This window comes from Chelonia mydas, chromosome 4 (genome assembly GCF_015237465.2).
Source record: "Chelonia mydas isolate rCheMyd1 chromosome 4, rCheMyd1.pri.v2, whole genome shotgun sequence".
NCBI lineage: Eukaryota > Metazoa > Chordata > Testudines > Cheloniidae > Chelonia > Chelonia mydas.
In genome coordinates, this window is record NC_057852.1 from 121,493,658 (window position 1) to 121,514,656 (window position 20,999).

General features: G+C 43.7%; 1 protein-coding gene across 2 annotated transcripts in view; it reads right to left on the reverse strand.

The window, feature by feature from the left end:
- The window catches only part of GRK4 (G protein-coupled receptor kinase 4), an 83,696-nt gene that overhangs the window by 62,027 nt on the left and 670 nt on the right, over window positions 1–20,999 (reverse strand). For both annotated transcript variants that reach the window (XM_027822465.3, XM_037898172.2), the window contains one exon: window positions 114–209. In XM_027822465.3, coding sequence (XP_027678266.1) covers window positions 114–209 — 96 coding nt within the window. Of the gene's footprint in view, window positions 1–113; window positions 210–20,999 lie in introns of those variants that run through there.

Here is a 20,999-nt window from a genome sequence, read left to right on the forward strand (position 1 = left end):
AGGATTACAAACTAGCAAAATATCTACTCAGAAGCAAGAAGAAACACCTTCATTGGATAATGACATACTCCCACGAGAAACCAGACTTGTGTATTATACACACATACACCTACCGATTGAATGTCTAAGATCTTCACAAAAACTGAGATGTGGTAACTTTAGCATTTCCTTCCATTTCTTACTGCGTCCATTCCGTTTGCCACACCCTCCTAAAAGGAAAACAAAGCCCTGTGTAAACAAGAGTGGTCTACAGGTCAATCCAATGCTACAATATGCTCTCTTTCTTCTGCAGAGCATATGTTGTGGTCTTGGGTCATTCTCATTTCTACAGAGAGGTGCCAGATATTTTGCAAGTGGATTGGACTATTTTTTCCTGCAAGCAAGATTATCTAAACAAGCAAATGTGAGTCTCATAACAATTCCCTCATTGCCTTTAATATCTCTGGTGTATTCCAATTTTCTACCATTTGCAAAAATGTTTAGCATCCAGGCACTTTGTACTTGCATGCACAACATCATCCTTCTGAACCCATAATTCAAATTAACTCTTAAAATTAGACATAGGATTGTGACCCACCCACAAGATCAGAAAATCTTCCATCTATCCAGCTGTGCATATTTTATAAGAAAATTCACAGCTTTGGAGAATCTGAAAATATCTAGGTATATCCAGCAGGTTTAGGATAGGCCAGAAGCCTATAGTGAATTTCCTTCCTTTATTAGCATCACAATTTCAATATCATATTAACAAGTGTGTTTCTATCATTAATCTTTAAAGAAAGTAAATATAATCCCACATGTATATTCTGATGCCATACAGAGTTCAATCAACATCTTGAAGGTGCAATTTCAAAGGGTCCTCAAATGCATCTGGCTCCCTTTACCTCCCAAATGGTGTTTTGTTTTTTTTTGTTTTTTTGTTTTTTTTTTTTAAAAAGGAAGCAAAAAAGTGACAGAACAAGGAAACAATGCAAGACTGAAGAAGTCAAGAAATCATGACCATTAAAGTTAAGGAATTAAGCACACAAAACTCAGGTTTTACTGCAATGTTAAAAAAAACAAATTGTACATGAATAGCCTTTTCTATTCCATTTTCCATGTAAGAATAAGCATTAATACTACCACTATTATGACAGCACACAGGGGCCCAAGTCATGGACCAGGATCTCGTTCACCACTGTACAAATACATACTGTATGTTTTATCGTACAGACTATATAATATACAGGGTAACCAACATGATAGAATTAACCGCTGTAGAAACTGAACCTTTCGAAGGCTATCAACTTTGATGTTATATCAAGAGTAGTTTTTCACATTTCATAAATACAAACAGGATTTCTTTATTAATTATCTCATGAAGGTATATTTAATTCACTTATTGTAAGATGAAGGTAACAATATAAGAGATTTTAACTTCTCTACACTTAGACCTTAAGATGTCTATTTTCTTAACACAGTGAAGATGTGTATATGTATACATTTTGTGGAGAGGCTGAGTGATCAATAGATATGATCATTTTAAAAGAGATTGTTATGAAATGTATCAGTTTAGGCATATCAAAATATTTCACAGATATATAAATTTCATGCTTCACAGAGGTTTTTAAAAAGCATTTAATTTTACATACTGAACCAATACAAATGTGTATCCGCATGACAGAGCAGAAGCAGACAGTGAGACATTTTCGAAGCCATATCCTTTAGCAATGAAAATATCACAAGATACCATTAACCACACTTGGGAGGAGACAGGAAGGGTAGCTGTGCACAACACAGTTACAGGATGCATTAGATTTACCACAGTGTTCTGTTTTTCTCTAGCTCTGCCCAGCCTCAAAATTCACCACAAAAAGGTGCAATATTATAAGCATCTTCCCTACCAACCATTCCAGTTTAGGAGGATATCTTCAATGCTCCAGTAACAAAAGGTTAACATGTCTGTCTGTGTAATCTGATCTTTCAAAGAGACCCATCTCTAGTGGGAGAAGTGGGGGGCCTGTGAATCCAGGGGAGGTCAACTTAGAAGAAAAAAGGGCCAAGTGGGGCAAGACTATGTATGGTAACATGTCTAGGAACCCTAACAGCCATGCATACGCTAGGTTCCCAAATGCCCTGTTGGTCTTGGGTCCTGCTGAACTAGTTCTCTGTTGGCATTCTATTGTTACTTTTCTAAAGTGGGACTGACAAGACAAAGATACTGCAATTGCAGCTTTGAACAGGCAATGTTGTATGAGGTATCAAACAACCCAATTAGTGTGTTTGATGGCACACTGTCCACCTATAGCAAATGGGGAGGAGACATACTTTGTGATTGCAACATTTTGTTGCAGAAAACTTCTGATCTAGGACGTATGCTAAATAAACCAGCTTCTAAAGACACAAAAAAAGTAAGGTGTCAGAGTAGCAGCTGTGTTAGTCTGTATCCGCAAAAAGAAGACCAATAAGACCACTGCACTGATCACCGTAGTTCAGGCCTCAATACTGGTAAATAATCAGGAATGCCTACTGGTACTTTGCCCCAAATATTGTGAGAAATTTGTAAGTCCTTTGTTCCTCAGTTTACAAAAAAGGGAATTTTTTAAAGATCACAATCCAGTCACATTCATCCTCTTTTATAAAGTTGAACATCTTGTTCATGATATACTACAGTTAACAGCTTATTTGATTCACTGCAACCAGCCTGGTTCTATGTGCTCTGGTTCCTATTATAATTAGGAGCATATCTATAACAACATGCAAAGAACAAGTCAGGCTATCCAGTGTTGAGAATACCGAATGCATCAACAGAGGATCCAACGAGGTTTTTTGGTTTTATTTTTTAAAAACAACACTCTTAAATACGCTGTTTCTGTTAAAAATTGTGCAGGAGGGCAATTTGCTTTTCAGCTGAAGACTCATCTTATTGTGCATCTTGTTACATTTCTGTAGCAATTCAAAACCAGCTATAACTGAGGCTGCAACGATTATGGTATGTGACAATATCTATTGATTCCAGAGCTCCTGCCCTGAAATCTCACTGAGAGGTGCTTCAGATAAATTCTTATAGAAAGACAGGTGCTGTGCTTTGCCAAACAGAAATGATGAAACTGACAGGTTCTGAAATCTCTGCTTTATGGCTGAGCAACAGGCTTCAAATGTAAGAGAGTCCTAGTTAAACATAACACATGAAGGAAGCAACTGAATACTGACAAAATGTGCAAGTGCTTATATACAAAGTCTAAATACTAAGATGGGCGAACTAGAATGCCTGGCATTAAATGAGAACATTGATATAATAGGCATTAAGGAAACTTGGTGGAATGAGGATAATTAATGGCGCATGGTAATACCAGGATACAAAATACACAGGAATGACAGAGTGGCACCATATGTGAAAGAAAGCAGAGTCAAATAAGTAAAACATCTTCAGTGAATCCAACAGTACCACAGAATTTCTACAGATAGAAATTCCATGCCTGAACAATAAGAGGATAGCAGTAGAAATATTCTACTGAAGACACAACCAGTACCGTGACAGAGATTGTGAAATGCTCAAGATTATTATTGCATTTTCTGCCTTTGTAGCCACTCTAATGGAGGATTTCAGAATAACCCCATATTAACTGGATGTGTGTCATCTCAGGATGGAATGCAGAAATAAGGTTTCTAGACACAATAAGTGACAGCTTCTTGGAGAAGCTTTGCCTGCAAACCACAAGGAGAGAGGCCATTCTTGATCTAGTCCTAAATGTAGCACAGGATCTGGTACAAGAGGTGACTATGATCGCTGTTACTGAGCAGTTCACCTGTAATGTAATTGAATTTAACATCTTTGTGGGGGCAAAAAATTCCAAAGAAGCCCATCACAGTAGCATTTAACTTCAAAAAGGGAAGCCACACAAATATGAGAAAGCTGGTTAAATGGAAATTAAAAGGAACAGTCACAACAGTGAAATGCCTGCAAATAGTATGGAGACTATTTAAAAATATCTTAGAGACCCAAATGAAATGAAATTGCATTGGTCTTCACGACTGAGGATATGAGGGAGATTCCCAGACCTGAGCCATTCTTTTTAGGTGACACATCTGAGGAACTGTCCCAGATTGATGTGTCATTAGAGGAGATTTTGGAACAAATTGATAAACTAAACAGTAATAAGTCACTAGGACCAGATGGTATTCACCCAAAAGTTCCGAAGGAACTCAGATGTGAAATTGAATAACTATTAACTGTAGTCTGTAACCTATCATTTAAATCAGCTTCTGCACCAGAATGACTGGAGGATAGCTAATGTGACGCCAATTTTTTAAAAGGGCTCCAGAGGTGATCCCGCAATTACAGGCCGGTAAGCCTGACTTCAGTATCAGGCAAACTGGTTGAAACTACAGTAAAGAACAAAATTGTCAGACACATAGATGAACATAATTTGTTGGGGAAGAGTCAACATGGTTTGTGTAAAGGGAAATTGTGCCTCACCAATCTACTAGAATTCTTTGAGGGGGTGGGTCAACAAGCATGTGGACAAGGGTCATCCAGTGGCTATCGAGTACTTAGATTTTCAGAAAGCCTTGACAAGGTCCCTCACCAAAGGCTCTTCAGCAAAGTAAGCTGTCATGGGATAAGAGGGAAGGTCCTCTCATGGATCGGTAACTGGTTAAAAGATAGGATATAAATGGTCAGTTTTCAGAATGGAGAGAGGTAAATAGTGGTGTCCCCTTGCGCTCTGTACTGGGACCAGTCCTATTCAACATATTCATAAATGATCTGAAAAAAGGGGTAAACAGTGAGGTGACAAAATTTGCAGATGATACAAAACTACTCAAGATAGTTAAGTCCGAGGCAGTCTGCGAAGAACTACAAAAGGATCTCTCAAAGCTAGGTGACAGGGCAACAAAATAGGAGATGAAATTCAATGTTGATAAATGCTAAGTAATGCACATTGGAAAACATAATCCCAACTATACATATACAATGATGGGGTCTAAATTGGCTGTCACCACTCAAGAAAGATCTTGGAGTCATCGTGGTTAGTTCTCTGAAAACATCCACTCAATGTGCAGCGGCAGTCAAAAAAGCAAACAGAATGTTGGAAATCATTAAGAAAGGGATAGATAAGACAGAAAATATCATATTGCCTCTATATAAATCCATGGTATGCCCATATCTTGAATACTGCATGCAGATGTGGTAGCCCCATCTCAAAAAAAGATATATTGGACTTAGAAAAGGTTCAGAAAAGGGCAACAAAAATTATTAGGGGTATGGAATGGCTGCTATATAAGGAGAGATTAATAAGACTGGGACTTTTCAGTTTGGAGAAGAGACAACTAAGGGGGGACATGATTGAGGTCTATAAAATCATGACTGCTGTGGAGAAATTAAATAAGGAAGCGTTATTTACTCCTTCTCATAACACAAGAACTAGGGGTCACCAAATGAAATTAATTGGCAGCAGATTTAAAATGAACAAAAGAAAGTATTTTTTCACACAACGTAGTCAACCTGTGGAACTCTTTGCCAGAGGATGTTGTGAAGGCCAAGACTATAACAGTGTTCAAAAAAGAACTAGATAAATTCATGGAAGATAGGTCCATCAATGGCTATTAGCCAGGATGGGCAGGGATGGTGTCCCCCGACTCGGTTTTTCAGAAGCTGGGAATGAGCGACAGTGAATGGATCACTTCATGATAACCTGTTCTGTTCATTCCCTCTGGAGCACCTGGCATTGGCCACTGTCAAAAGACAGCATACCGGACTAGATGGACCTTTGGTCTGACCCAGTATGGCAGTTCTTATGTATGCCCCAATGAAACAAAAACCACACACACACAAAAAAACAAAAAACAAAAAAAACAAAAAAAACCACCCACCACCACACACACAAGCATACACAGAGTCAGAGGACCACAAAAAAAAAAAAAAAAAAAAAAAAAAAAGCCATAATGGCAAAACAGAGTAAAGAAATGGTTAGAAGCAAAAAGGCATCCTTTAAAAATTGGAAGTCAAATCCTAGTGAGGAAAATAGAGAAGATCATAAACTCTAGCAAGTCAGGTGTAAAAAGTATAAAAAGGCAGGCCAGGAAAGAATATGAAGACCAACCAGCTAAGGACACAAAAACTAACAGCAAAACTTTTTCGATATATCAGAAGTAGGAAGTGGAGAAAGTGATAAGGAAGTGTTATTCACCCCTTCACACAAAACACAAACCAGAGGTCACCCAAGGATATTAATAGGCAGCAGATTTAACACAAACGTGGAAGTATTCCACACATCATACCATTAACCCGTGGAATGCATTTGCCAGGGATGTTGTGAAGGCGAAGAGTATAACTGGGTTAAAAAAAGAATGAGAAATTCATGGAAGACAGGTCCATCAATGGCTATTAACCAAGACGGTCAGGGATGCAATCCCACACACTGTCTCCCCCTAAACCTCCAACTGCTACAAGCTGAGGCTGGATGACAGGGGAATTGTTCACTCAATAGTTGCCCTGTTCTTTTCATTGCCTCAGAAGCACCTGGCATTGGCCACTGTCAGAAGACAGGATAGTGGGCTACACGGACCATTGGTTTGACCCAATATGTCCATTCTTCTGTTCTAATTAGCCACTAGTTTAGCCTCCCTCAGATGTATCTATGGGCTAGATAGGTCTCCAAAAGTAAGTGATACATCTTCATATGGGGGGGAAAAAGGGGGGAAACTGTTGTGAGAATGACACTATGGTTATGACTGAAAAGGCACTTTAATAAGAACAAGTTTTCAAGCACTTAAGAGTTTCCCAAAAAACATTACCCCTTGGGATGAAATTTCTCATGTTTACTTTCAGTGTAAAGAGGCAGAGTGGGGGTGCAAGCTTCATCTGGGGGTGCAGTCTCTGGGGTGGGGCCAAAAATGAGGAGTTCAGGGTGCAGGAGGGGGCTCCGGGCTGGGGCAGTGGGTTGGGTTGTCGCGGGGGGGCGGGGGGGTGAGGGCTCTGGGCGGGGCTGAAGGGTTGTGCGTGCAGGAGGGTGCTTTGGGCTGGAACCGAAGGCGGGAGGGGGATCAGGGCTGGGGCGGGGGGTTGGGGTGCAGGAGGGGGTCAGGGGTGCAAGCTCTGGGCGGTGTTTAACTCAAGCAGCTCCCAGAAGCAGTGGCATGTCCCCCCTCCAGCTCCTACACAGAGGCGCAGCCAGGCAGCTCTGCGCGCTGCCCTGTCCGCAGGTGTTGTCCCTGTAGCTCCCATTGGCTGTGGTTCCCAGTCAATGGGAGCTGTGGGGGTGGCACTTGGGGTGGGGGCAGTGTGCAGAGCCCCTTGACTGCCCCTATGCATAGGAGCTGGAGTGGGGACATGCCACGGCTTCCAGGAGCTGCGTGGAGTGGGCAAGCCCCCAATCCTACTCCCCAGCTGGAGCTTGAAGGCCGGATTAAAACATCTGGAGGGCCAGATGCGGCCCCTGGGCCACAGTTTGCCCACCCTTGCATTAGATCATTTTTGAGTTATCAGGGCATGATACATTAAATGTTTCCAGCTGCTTTTTTAAACATTCAACTAATCACTTTGAAGAAAAGATGGCTGGTTTTTTTGCCTACCTTATATGAGTCCTCAGTGAAAAAACAAAGATGTTTGTTGCAAAGAAGTCTTATATGTGACAATGAAGAAATCTTGTTTGGAAATAAAGTTTAGGAAGCTGAGCATATTTTTCAAAGCAGCAGATGATTTTCCTCTATATAGTCAGCCAGAAGGTGGTCACATTACTATCCACATTAATGTGCATTTATTTCAGTGATCACACTATTCCTTGTCTTTCTGGCGATAGGCAGAAGTAAAGAAATTGGACTCTGTACTATATGATCAAAGTCTTTATTAGCAAAGTAATGGTAAGATGCTCCTAAGTAAATCCATAAGATCTATGCGATAGGATCCAGTGACTAGCGCAGGGGTGGCCAACCTGAACCTGAGAAGGTGCCAGAATTTACCAATGTACATTGCCAAAGAGCCACAGTAATACGTCAGCAGCTCCACATCCACTTCCCAGCCCCCAGCACCTCCCACCTGCGGGCAGCCCCTACCAATCAGTGCCTACTCCCCCCACAATCAGCTGTTTCACGTGCGCAGGAGGCTAAGGGGGGTGGAGGGGAGAGGAGTGAGGGCATTGCAGGCTCAGGGGAAGGGGCAGAGTAGGGGCAGGGCTTGGGACAGAGCAGGGGGTTGAACAGGGAGCACCCCTCAGCACACTGGAAAGTTAGCATCTATAGCTCCAGCCCCAGAATCACTGCCTAGGTAAGGAGCCACAGATTAACCTATGAAGAGTCGCATGCAGCTCAGGAGCCACAGGTTGGCCACCCCTGGACTAGAGCACTAGAAGACTTTGGGCAAGTCACAATATCTATTTCTCTCTTAGTTTAGCCACCTGTATATTGCAGATAAAGATCCTATCCACCTTTGAAAAACACTTGAACTCTATGGTTCAAGAGCACTCAGGAAGTGCAATACTATGGTTCATGTTTGCTTCCACAGAAATACTTGCACAACTAACTCCAAAAGCCAAACAATCAGATAACATTAGATGAGAAAGCCAAGTCAGCCCCACCCAGCAGAGCTCTGAAAGCACACAACTGTATCAAAAACACACTACGTGCCTTTATCTGAATATGTGATCGAAGGCTTGGTCTTCATCATTTTTGAAAAAGTTCAGTGACAGGAGATATACGGAGAACACAGATACAGAGAGTTACAATTCCCCTCCATCAGCCATAAACTTGCATAGTACATGATTTACAGGCTCAAACCCAAGAGCATATAGTAATACACAGCACTTTGGGTACCCACATGGCCCCACAGCATGCCAACATTTAATGGCTGACTTAGAACAACGCTTCCTCAGCTCTCGTCCCCTAACGCCCCTACTCTACTTACGCTATATTGATGACATCTTCATCATCTGGACCCATGGGAAAGAGGCCCTTGAGGAAGTCCACCATGATTTCAACAATTTCCACCCCACCATCAACCTCAGCCTGGACCAGTCCACACAAGAGATCCACTTCCTGGACATTACAGTGCAAATAAGTGATGGTCACATAAACAGCACCTGCATTTGTTCCCATCCCTCAGAGAGAGGCAAACACCTACAGGATCTCTATCAAGAGTTCTTAAAACTACAATACCCACCTGCTGAAGTGAAGAAACAGATTGACAGAGCCAGAAGGGTTCCGAGAAGTCACCTACCACAGGACAGGCCCAACAAAGAAAACAACAGAACACCACTAGCCATCACCTTCAGCCCCCAACTAAAACCTCTCCAGCACATCATCAAGGATCTACAACCTATCCTGAAAGACAATCCCTCACTCTCACAGACCTTGGGAGACAGGCCAGTCCTCGCATACAGGCAGCCCCCCAACCTGAAGCAAATACTCACCAGCAACTACATACCACACAACAAAAACACTAACCCAGGAACCTATCCCTGCAACAAACCCCGTTGCCAACTCTGTCCACATATCTATTCAAGGAACACCATAATAGGACCTAACCACATCAGCCACACCATGAGGGGCTCATTCACCTGCACATCTACGGATGTGATATATGCCATCATGTGCCAGCAATGCCCCTCTGCGATGTATATTGGCCAATCTCTACACAAAAGAATAAATGGACACAAATCAGACATCAAGAATTATAACATTCAAAAAACAGTCGGAGAACACTTCAACCTCCCTGGACACTCAACAGATTTGAAAGAGGCAACTCTTCAACAAAAAAAACTTCAAAAATAGACTCCAACGAGAAACTGCAGAACTGGAATTAATTTCCAAACTGGACACCATCAAATTAGGCCTGAATAAAGACTGGGAGTGGATGGGTCACTTCAAAAACTAAAAACGAATTTCACCATGCTAATTTCCCCCTACTGTTACTCACACTTTCTTGTCAACTGTTTGAAATGGGCCACCCTGATTACCACTACAAGAGAGATTTTTCCTCCTGTTGAAAATAGCCCACTTTAATTGAATTGTCTCATTAGAACTGACCCCCCAGTTGGTAAGGCAACTCCCATCTTTTCATGTACTGTGTATATATATCTTCCTACTGTATTTTCCACTCCATGCATCTGATGAAGTGGGTTTTAGCCCACGAAAGCTTATGCCCAAATAAATTTGTTAGTTTCTAAGGGTATGTCTACACTACAAAATTAGGTCCAATTTACAGAAGTCGACTTTTATAGAAGCAATTTTATACAGTCGATTGTGTGTCCCCCCACTAAGAGCATTAAGTCGGCGGAGTGCGTCCACAGTACCGTGGCTAGCATCGACTTTCAGAGCGTTGCACTGTGGGTAGCTATGCCACAGTTCCAGCAGTCTCCGCCACCCATTGGAATTCTGGGTTAAGCTCCCAATGCCTGATGGGGCAAAAACATTGTTGCGGATGGTTTTGGGTACGTCATCAGTCGTCCCTCCCTCTGTGAAAGCAATGGCAGACAATCATTTCGTGCTTTTTTTGTGTGTGGGGGGATGCCTGCAGACAAGAGCCGTGCGGAGCCGCTTGCGCACTTCCGCCTAGGAGACGGACCTGCTACTGGCTGCTTCCAGGGCACAGCATGGTCCACAGTGCCAGGACAGGCAGGAAGCCTGCCTTAGCACCCCCGCTGCGCCACTGACCAGGAGCCGCCCGAGGTAAACCTATGCCCCAACTCTACGCCCCAATCCTCTGCCCCAGCCCTGAGCCCCTTCCGGTACTCCAAACCCCGCATTCTCATCCCCACCCCAGAGCCTGAGAAGCCAACTCAGAGCCCTGACCCCCTCCTGCACCCCAACCCCCAGCCCTGAGCCCCCCAACCCAGAGCCCCCTCCTGCACCCTAAGCCCTCATCCCTGGCCCCACCCGCAGCCCTCACCCCACTCCTCTGCCCCTCCCACACCCCAAACCCCTCATCCCCAGCTCCGTTGCATCACGGGCATCAACAATTTTCTTCAACTGGATCGCCAGAAAAAAAGTTTGAAAACCACTGCTCTAGATTAACATGAATTTACTCATCTCACATATCAATTCCTTATTATCCCCTCAGAACAGAGAAATAGCTACTTCTCCCAACAATCCCTTACAACAGGGGTGGGCAAACTTTTTGGCCCAAGGGCCACATCTGGATGAGGAAATTGCTTGCAGGGCCAGGGCAGGGGGTTGGGGTGCGGGGGCGGGGGCGGAGTGCAGGGGCGGGTGCGGCGTGCAAGAAGGGGCTCAGGGCAAGGGGTTGGGGCAGAGGAGGGGTGCAGGGGGTATGAGGGGGCTCGGGTCAGGGGGTTGGGGTGCAGGAGAGGTGTGGGATGCGGCAGGGGACTCAGGGCAGGGAGTTGGGGTGCAGGGTGCAGGAGGGGTTCAGGCTCCGGCCCAGCACCGCTTACCTAGAGCAACTCCGGGGTGGCAGCGGTGCACACTGCGGCCAGGGCCGGCTCCCTGCCTGCCCTGGCCCCGCACCACGCCACTCTGGGAAGCGGCCAGCACCACGTCCTTGCGTGGCCCCTGGGAGTGGCACGGAGAGCTCCACGTGTTTCCCTCGCCTGTGGGTACCTCTGCCGAAGCTCCCATTGGCCACGGTAACCCGTTCCTGGCCAATGGGAACTTTGGGGGAGGTACCCACAGGCAAGAGCAGCCTGCGGAGCTCTCTGTCCCCCCACCCCCACGGGCTGCAGGGACATGGTGTGGCCACTTCCCAGAGCAGCGCAGTGCCGCAGTGGTGGCAATCCCACGGGCCGGATCCAAAGCCCTGAGGGACCGGATCCGGCCCACAGGCCGTAGTTTGCCCACCCCTGCCTTACAAGGACAGAAAGAAGAGAGTGAAATTGCTTTTTCAAACTCACCAAACTTTCTAACATCTTTTATCTCAGAATATTGAATAGGTATTCACTTGCCTTGACCAGAAGATTTCTGCAGGCTGTGAAGCTATAGAGATAATCCACAGTATGACCAAGGCCACAATTTAAGACAGACACTGTAGAATTATTCTGTTTGTAGATGTCAAGTTTGAGACTATTTGAGTGTTAAGAACGGCAAAAAATTGGCAGATGTACCAGTCCCACTTGTATAAGCAAAATGTGTGCTAGAAGCAGAATATGTTAAAAGTAATAATGAAACCAACACCAAAGAAACAGAAGCATCAGGGAAGGCAAGTTAATTTCTCTCTTCCTATTTCACATTACTCAGTATGGTCTTTGATGAACTGACAGGATGGAATAGTTGTGTGAATCGGATACTTCCTTACAAAAGCCAGAAAGGGGAAAAAAAAAAAAAAAAAAAAAAAAATCAGGAAGTGACCTTTTTAGGCTCAAACTTTTTGGGACAGCCTGTAGAAAAACTGCTGTATTTGATTTTTTTTTTTTTTTTTTTAAACAAAGAACTAGAAAAAATTTATCCCATCTTAGATCTGGATTGTAGAGACTTAGTGCATTAGATTTTCAAAAAAATTCGTATAAAATTATGTGCACAATAACTCACAGAACCCACAGCTGAAGCCATGAGAACAAGTAATTGGTCCTTTACATCAACTGCATGTCCAATCTCAGTAATCAAGTGAACAGTTAGAAATGCTAATGCATAAACATTTTAGTTTGTGCAACCACTATACATAACCTACAACTCTCCCATATTCCCTCAGACCTGTTCATCCAGTAAATTTACTTAAGTTGAAACTAGGGTTAGCTGATCTGACCTAGAATTTAGTATTGTTATTTTACAATAGGATATAAACTAATGTAACTGTGGACCACATTCTATTGTAATGCGTCCAGTAGAGATATTTAATTAACAGGATGAAGTGGAACAAAACAGACGCAATTTCAACTTTATATAGATAATCTCTCACCCTCCCAATTATTTTTTAAAAGTGTTTTAAAATCCCAAATTTGATTCTGTACCTATGCTCTCAGGCATTTATAATAATTTATGCTAGTATTGCAGGCCCCAAGCAGGCTTAGAGCCAGTCATGTAGAGCAGTGGCTCTCAACCTTTCCAGACTACAGTACCCCTTTCAGGAATCTGATTTGTCCTGTGTACCCCTAAGTTTCACCTCACTTCAAAACCACTTGCTTACAAAATCAGACATAAAAATACAAAAGTATCACAGCACACTATTACTGAAAAATTGCTTATTTCCTCATTTTTACCATATAGTTATAAAATAAATTAGAATAGAATATAGAATATGAATATAAGTATTTACATTTCAGTGTATAGTATATAGAGCCGTATAAACAAGTATAAAATTTTAGTTTGTAGTAACTTCGCTAGTGCTTTTTATACAGCCTGTTGTAAAACTAGGCAAATATCTAGATTAGTTATTGTACCCCTGGAAGGTCTCTGCATACCCCCAGGGGTACATGAACCCCTGGTTGAAAACCACTGATTTAGAGAATAAGGTAGTATCTCTTTAAATAGATTGGGAGACTTCTCTGAAACATATAGCACAGTGAGCACCACTAGAACACCCAGAGCAGCAATGTGCATAGGTAACTAGGCCTTGTATATTGTGTATATTTAGTAAACATATTTATTTGGACCCCACTATGCCCATGTCATTTCTTCTTACTCTTTTTGTCATAAAAAAGGGCAAAAGTCAAGACAGCCCCATTGTGCATAGTGCTGTACAAACACAGGAAGACAGGTTCTCTGCCACAAAGAGCTTACAGTCTATTTTAAAACAAGATGCAAATAAGTGAGTATAACAATTATTATTAGATGCTCTTATGCCTTCTGACACAAGGCAACCCAGTCTTTCCACCTCCTTCTGTCAAATGCCAAGTTTCTTACTTATAGACAGCTCCATCTTACTCAATGGTTTTCATATATGTCATCGTTGTCCTTTCCCTGCCTCCCTCATCTTCCACCAGGTGATAGCCAATCAAGTACTTGCCTAGGAATACAGTTTTCTGACATTTACACATGTCCAAATCACTTCAGCCTTCTTTCTTGAATCATTGTCTCTACAGTCTACTGGCCAGTCCTTTATAACATCAGCACTGGTTATTTTATCCCACCAGCTGACACCAAGGTTTCTTTACAAGCATCTCAGATAGAATGCGTTAAGTTTTCTGTTGTGGGTTTCCTAACATTTGCCAAGTTTCAGAAACATAACAATATGGGTATCACAATAGCTTGCTCTTATAATTTGTGAGCCAACTTATTCCCATTCTTGTAGAGCTTGTGCTGCCTTTTTGTTGAGAAGTACTCTAACCAAGTGCTAGCTACTCAAAGTCGTGGTCTGCAGCGCCTGGGACCCGAGGCAACACGTTCTGCTCGCGCCGGCTCCGCTCCGCTCCCCACGTGCTGTCCCGGCTCATGCTAGTTTGACGCCAGCCGCTGCAGCAGCAGCTGCCAGCAACTCTGCTGCGGCCGCTGCCATTGACGGAGTCACCCCCCCTTCTCTCACCCTTACGCCGCAGAGAGGAGTAGGCGCTGCCTAAGCTGCAACATGTGTAATGTATGTGTGTGTTTCCTGCACATTGTGCCATCCATTCACGCTGCCCCCGCCCTGCCCCGAGCAGACAAAGCGCACGGACGCACTAATAAGGAGAAGACTTGTTAATCTCTAGCAATTTCTTGGGCTTGGCTGCCACCCCCTCTCCTTTCCTTACCCCCTCCACCCCCTCCAAAAAATAAAATAAATAAAATAAAATAAAATAGCCCCTTGAAGCTGGAAGACAGTTTAGTGCAGGTTTGGGGAGAGGAGGATTAATTATTATTGTTGGTGGTGTTGTTGCTCCGTGAAATTTGACAGCATTTGCACTGATCAGCGGAGCTGGTGGAGTAAAAAGACACTGTGGCAGGTTGTCGGGTGGAGCGGATAAGCCCCCTAAAAAATGTCCGCAAACTTTTATTATATTCATTATATTGTTTCTGATATAAATTAATATTACTACAAATGCTCAAATAATATTTTCTTGGATCGTAAACGAATAATGGTCATTTTATACTATCCGCACAGACACACAGCCTTTCAGCCAGTCTTCAATATATTTAAATGGGAACATCTCTGCAAGTACGCCACACTCTCATTCCAATTAATACAGTGAAGAATGTTAGTTTTTCTGATCTGATGTGCTACGTGCCTATGCGAATACGATAATAATATGGCACACGTATGGTAACAGTCCCTGACACATTGGAAAAAAACCTGCAGTCCGCCACATCAGATAGTTTGAGAAGCACTGCTAACCTCCTCTATGAGAGTATAATCTTTCTGAATAGAGTACTGAGATACCATCAGAAAGGATCAGAGTAACAGCCGTATTAGTCTGTATTCGCAAAAAGAAAAGGAGTACTTCTGGCACCTTAGAGACTAACCAATTTATTTGAGCATAAGCTTTCGTGAGCTACAGCTCACTTCATCGGATGCATACTGTGGAAAGCATAGAAGATCTTTTTATATACACACAAAGCATGAAGAAATACCTCCTCCCACCCCACTCTCCTGCTGCTAATAGCTTATCTAATGTGTATGATAATCAAGTTGGGCCATTTCCAGCACAAATCCAGGGTTTCTCACACACACACACCCCCCCACACACACACACACAAACCCACTCTCCTGCTGGTAATAGCTTATCTAAAGTGATCACTCTCCTTACAATGTGTATGATAATCAAGGTGGGCCATTTCCAGCACAAATCCAGGGTTTAACACGAACGTCTGAGGGATCTACAACCTATCCTGAAGGATGACCCAACACTCTCACAAATCTTGGGAGACAGGCCAGTCCTTGCCTACAGACAGCCCCCCAACCTGAAGCAAATACTCACCAGCAACCACATACCACACAACAGAACCACTAACCCAGGAACCTATCCTTGCAACAAAGCCCCTTGCCAACTGTGCCCACATATCTATTCAGGGGACACAATCAAAGGGCCTAATAACATCAGCCACACTATCAGAGGCTTGTTCACCTGCACATCCACCAATGTGATATATGCCATCATGTGCCAGCAATGCCCCTCTGCCATGTACATTGGTCAAACTGGACAGTCTCTACGTAAAAGAATAAATGGACACAAATCAGATGTCAAGAATTATAACATTCATAAACCAGTCGGAGAACACTTCAATCTCTCTGGTCACTCGATCTCAGACCTAAAGGTCGCAATAGCAAAACAAAAAAACTTCAGATCCAGACTCCAGCGAGAAACTGTTGAATTGGAATTCATTTGCAAATTGGATACAATTAACTTAGGCTTGAATAGAGACCGGGAGTGGCTAAGTCATTATGCAAGGTAACCTATTTCCCCTTGTTTTTTCCTACCCCCCCACCCTCCTCAGACGTTCGTGTTAAACCCTGGATTTGTGCTGGAAATGGCCCACCTTGATTATCATACACATTGTAAGGAGAGTGATCACTTTAGATAAGCTATTACCAGCAGGAGAGTGGGGTGGGAGGAGGTATTTCTTCATGCTTTGTGTGTATATAAAAAGATCTTCTACACTTTCCACAGTATGCATCCGATGAAGTGAGCTGTAGCTCACGAAAGCTTATGCTCAAATAAATTGGTTAGTCTCTAAGGTGCCACAAGTACTCCTTTTCTCTTCATCAGAAAGGAGTCTTCCACATCCAGCCCATCTTACAGTTATTTCCATAACTGACATATATACATTTTAAAATATGTATGTATGTGTCAGTTATGGAAATAACCTTGAGATAGGCTGGGTCTGGAAGACACCTTTCAGATGGTATCTCAGTTCTCTATTCAGGAAGATTATACTTTGGATAAGATGGATAAGATGACCTGACTCACAACCATGGGACCACAGGTCCTTATTCAATATATTCAGAGCTGCCCACGTTATGTATCGAGTATTCATCCATCACCTGAGGGATGCACTTGGTAGCTTAGGATACCCCAAACTATAGAAGGAAAAGGGGAAAGGGAAAAGGTAGCAGTATTTACAAGAGCTAAAAATGTCTTTTTTAAATGACAGATTAGATTCTGCAGAAACTTATGACATTCACCACTGATAAGTGGATTTTCAAGACCTGTATGTTTTTATAATACAGATGATTAGAGTGTATAAATCTTTATTTACAGTCCCTGAAAGCACAAATTTGTGTATACCCCAGTCTCACTTGCCCATATGCTCTCAAGAAATAAATATGAAAGGTTTTGTTCATTCTTCTGTCAGTTATTGGGGCTTAGAAGAAACCCTCCCCATTGGAATTTGTTTCCTACTTGCAAGGTCTAGTAGTGTGTACATGTCAGAAGATGTCTGCCCAGGTATCACCACCTATAGTATCTCGAGATAATAAGAAATACCTGCTTTTATCTGAGACAAAATCCTGCTTGCCTTAAATACAGGAGTAGTCCAATTGACTTCAAAGACACTTTTTGCATAGGAGATCAAATGTGTACTCTGGGGCAGGGGAGGGAGGAAGGTCATTTAGTCTTCAGAAATAGAGCACCTAAACTGGTAGAATTCCAACATCAAAACAAGGAAATGCACAGCCTTTAACCTCTTCCTACACTTAGATTGACCAGCTATGTTGCTCAAGAAAGGTGTGAAAAATTCACATTTCTGAATGACATAATTAAGCCAACCTAAATCCCTGCATAGACAACGCTACATCGACTTAGCTACTGCCTCTTGCAGAGGCGAATAACCTCCCGTCAGCATAGGTAATGTCTACACTGAAGCGCTACAGCACCGCAGCTGCAACACTGCTGCCGGGGCGGTGAGTTATATGGGCCTGCGGTGCCCGTGCTCCAGGAATATTCAGGGCCTGTGGGCACGCCTCCACCAATGTTTGGGGCCTCCTCCAATGTCTCTCCCCCGGCCCTGCCTGACGCCCCCACGCGCCTCACCTGGAGCATCTCCTGGCCCTGCCTGCTGCCCCTGGGCAATTTAAAAGGGCCTGAGGGCCACCACCATCGCTCCGCGCCACTCCCAGAAGCAGCTGGCACGTCCCTGCAGCCCCTGGAGGGGAGTAGTGTCTCCATGCGCTGCCCCCGCCCCAAGCGCCGACTCTACAACTGCTGCCAATGGGAGCTGCGGGGGCAGTGCCTGCGGGCAGCGGCAAGCAGAGACACCCCCCCGGCCCTCACGCCTAGGAGCTGCTGCCAGAGGGGTGTGCAGGTCACTATCGGGAGCCACCCAAGGTAAGTGAACCCCCTGCCCCAGCCCAGAGCCCACACCCCTCACACAAATTCCCTCCCAGAGCCTGTACCCCTCACCCCCTCCCACACACCAAAACCCTGCCCCAGCCCAGAGCCCACACCCCCAAATCCCCTCACACACCCAAACTCCCTCCCAAAGCCTGCACCCCGCACCTCCTCCTGTACCCCAACCCCCTGCGCAAGCCCAGAGCCCGCACCCAAACTCCCTCCCAGAGCCTTAGGCAGGTGGGGGCTGGACTTGGACCCGTTCTGGGCACCACCAAAAATTATACAAACCTGCCACCCCTGGCTGCTTCTGTGCCACTGTAGCGTTTCAAGTGTAGACAACACCTTAGACATCTAAGTTTTCTTCATACTGCTTTGGCTGTATGAAGTGAGTGTAAATGGGCCCAATGCATTTAAGAGGCACTTCATCAGACGAAGTGAGCTGTAGCTCACGAAACCTTATGCTCAAATAAATTGGTTAGTCTCTAAGGTGCCACAAGTCTCTAAGGTGCCATAGCCACAAGTACTCCTTTTCTTTTTGCAAAATCTGATAGTTTCAAGCCAGCATGAAGCATGGTCGAGTGATCTGATTTAGAGTCTAAGGCTATGTCTATGCTACGGACCCTACAGCGGCACAGCTGTACCACTGCAGCTGTACCGCTGTAGGGTCTCCTGTGCAGCCGCTCTATGCCAGCGGGAGAGATTGTTCCCACCAGCATAACTGAACCATCCGCAACAAGCAGTGGTGGCTATATCTGCAGGAAATGCTCTCCCACCGATATAGTGATGTCCATACCAGTGCTTTTGTCAATGAAACTTGTGTCGGTCAGGGGTGTGTTTCCTTCACACCGCTGACTGACAAAAGTGCTAGTGTAGACAAAGCCTGAGAGTCAGGAACTCCTGAATTTTAACAAATACTTTGAAGTAGACCTTTTCTATGGATTTGACCAAGGCATGCAACACCTCTGTTTCAATTTCCTTATCTGTGAAACGCAGATAATAGCCATCTACCTCACAAGGGTGTGAAGGATTAGTGTCTATAAAGTGCTTTTAAGATTAATATTTTGCCTATCCCTATCTGTCATGAGAAAGTCTCAAGTTAGAAGAGCTGTGCAGTCCATAATTAAGAACATAGTCCCTTTTCCTCTATCATGGCTTTGGGAAGTGGAAATGGGTTTAACTTTTCGCAAGAGCACAGTAGAGTAGGAAAAGTAATTAGCAAATTCAAGTGAAATATTTATGGTCTAATAAAAGTAATGTAACCTGCTCCTATCCAACTTCATGCAATTTCCCCATTTCATAGCATGAATTATTGATGTACTCCAACATTATCTGAAAGATCCTTGGAGCTATGCCACTTTAGACCAACTGAGGATTTGACCCTTTATGTAAAAAGCAGCAACTATGCACTTCTCTAGTCTCTCCTGCCCCTTCACACTATGCAATGAGAGATGAGAAAACCTGCAGCGGGAGGAGGAGATGTCTCAGAGATCTGGATGGTTTTTGCCCCACCTGTCCAGCTCTCTCCAAGTGAAAAGTTACTCTATTTCTTATGCATCCGTCACCACAGTATCTGAGTCAGTTTCATGCATTTGCAGCCCTCACACCAACTCAGGATAAAGGGGACAGCAACTAAGCTAATGTGGGGTGTTCCTGATGAAAGCAACAAAAGAGATCTTCCAGGACCAATGAGTGCACTCCACATGTGGCAAATACATTACTGTTTGAGCAGCACTTTGAAAAATGTAAGACACATCAGGATGCCTCCAGGACAAAGACCTAAGAGACTGAAGATAAGTGATCAGTGATCAGGATTCCAAGCCAAAATATGTTGTGCTTGCTCATCTCTATATAAGGGGGAAAGGGAGAAAAATACAAACATAATATTTACCCACAGTCATTACTACTCACAATAAATTTAATCTTGGGTAGGACTGGTCATATCAAGCCAGCTGCTGTCGAACTATAAATCTGAGAGTACAGTAAAAACCCTCATTCTGGTCAGTCATACCATCATAATTTATTCTATATTTAGTGGAATCTAAACTAAGGAGGCAACCCTATGTTAAGCAGCCACTTGAAAGTATTCCCAGTTACCACTCTATCCTTAGTGGGACCTGGCTCCAAGCTCTACTCTGACCACGTGCTGTCCACACTCTCCCCATTTCTTAGATCATTCCAATGCAAACTCCAAACCCAGGCTGCAACACCACAGATGTATATTTTCAGAGGAACTAATCACTCATCTAGGCTGAGGCAGTCTTTTTAACTAACATTGGGAGATGTATCAACATTGTAATCATTATTCTACTTTCTAAGCTCAATTTCAAAGCTGAAGACTAATTTTTTTTTTTTTTTTGCTTCAGGCTGCTTAAGACAAATTTCACCGGATATACATACAGTATACATGCCAAACCCATTTAGAGTGGGAGTGACTTGCAAAACTTATAAGGCCAGATTCCTCCACCCTTACTCACTTTGACTCATCCCACTGAAATCAGTGGGACTACTCAGTAAGCTACCCAATTAAAAGTAGGAGGATCAGGTCCAAAGAGAACAAGAACAGTGGAGCTCAGAGCCAGGATCTACTAAGGGCAAAGAGGGTAGTCTGAAAGCTTTCACATAGCCACTTATGCAAGTCTGGGGAAGCTTTCATGTAACCACTTATGCAACCGTGCATTCAGAAAAAAAAAAAACCTTTTTGAGAGAACAATATTTCAGACTTCTTTAAAATATGGTTGCTCATTGGAGAGGCCATCTCAAAGTTAGGAGACTCTCTGCAATTATACAGTCAGACACTTTCATACCAAGCAATGTAAGACACTCAACCTGAAACTGCAGGCGACATTCATCAGATACTTTTGAGGTTGTCAGGGATTTTGAGGACAAGGC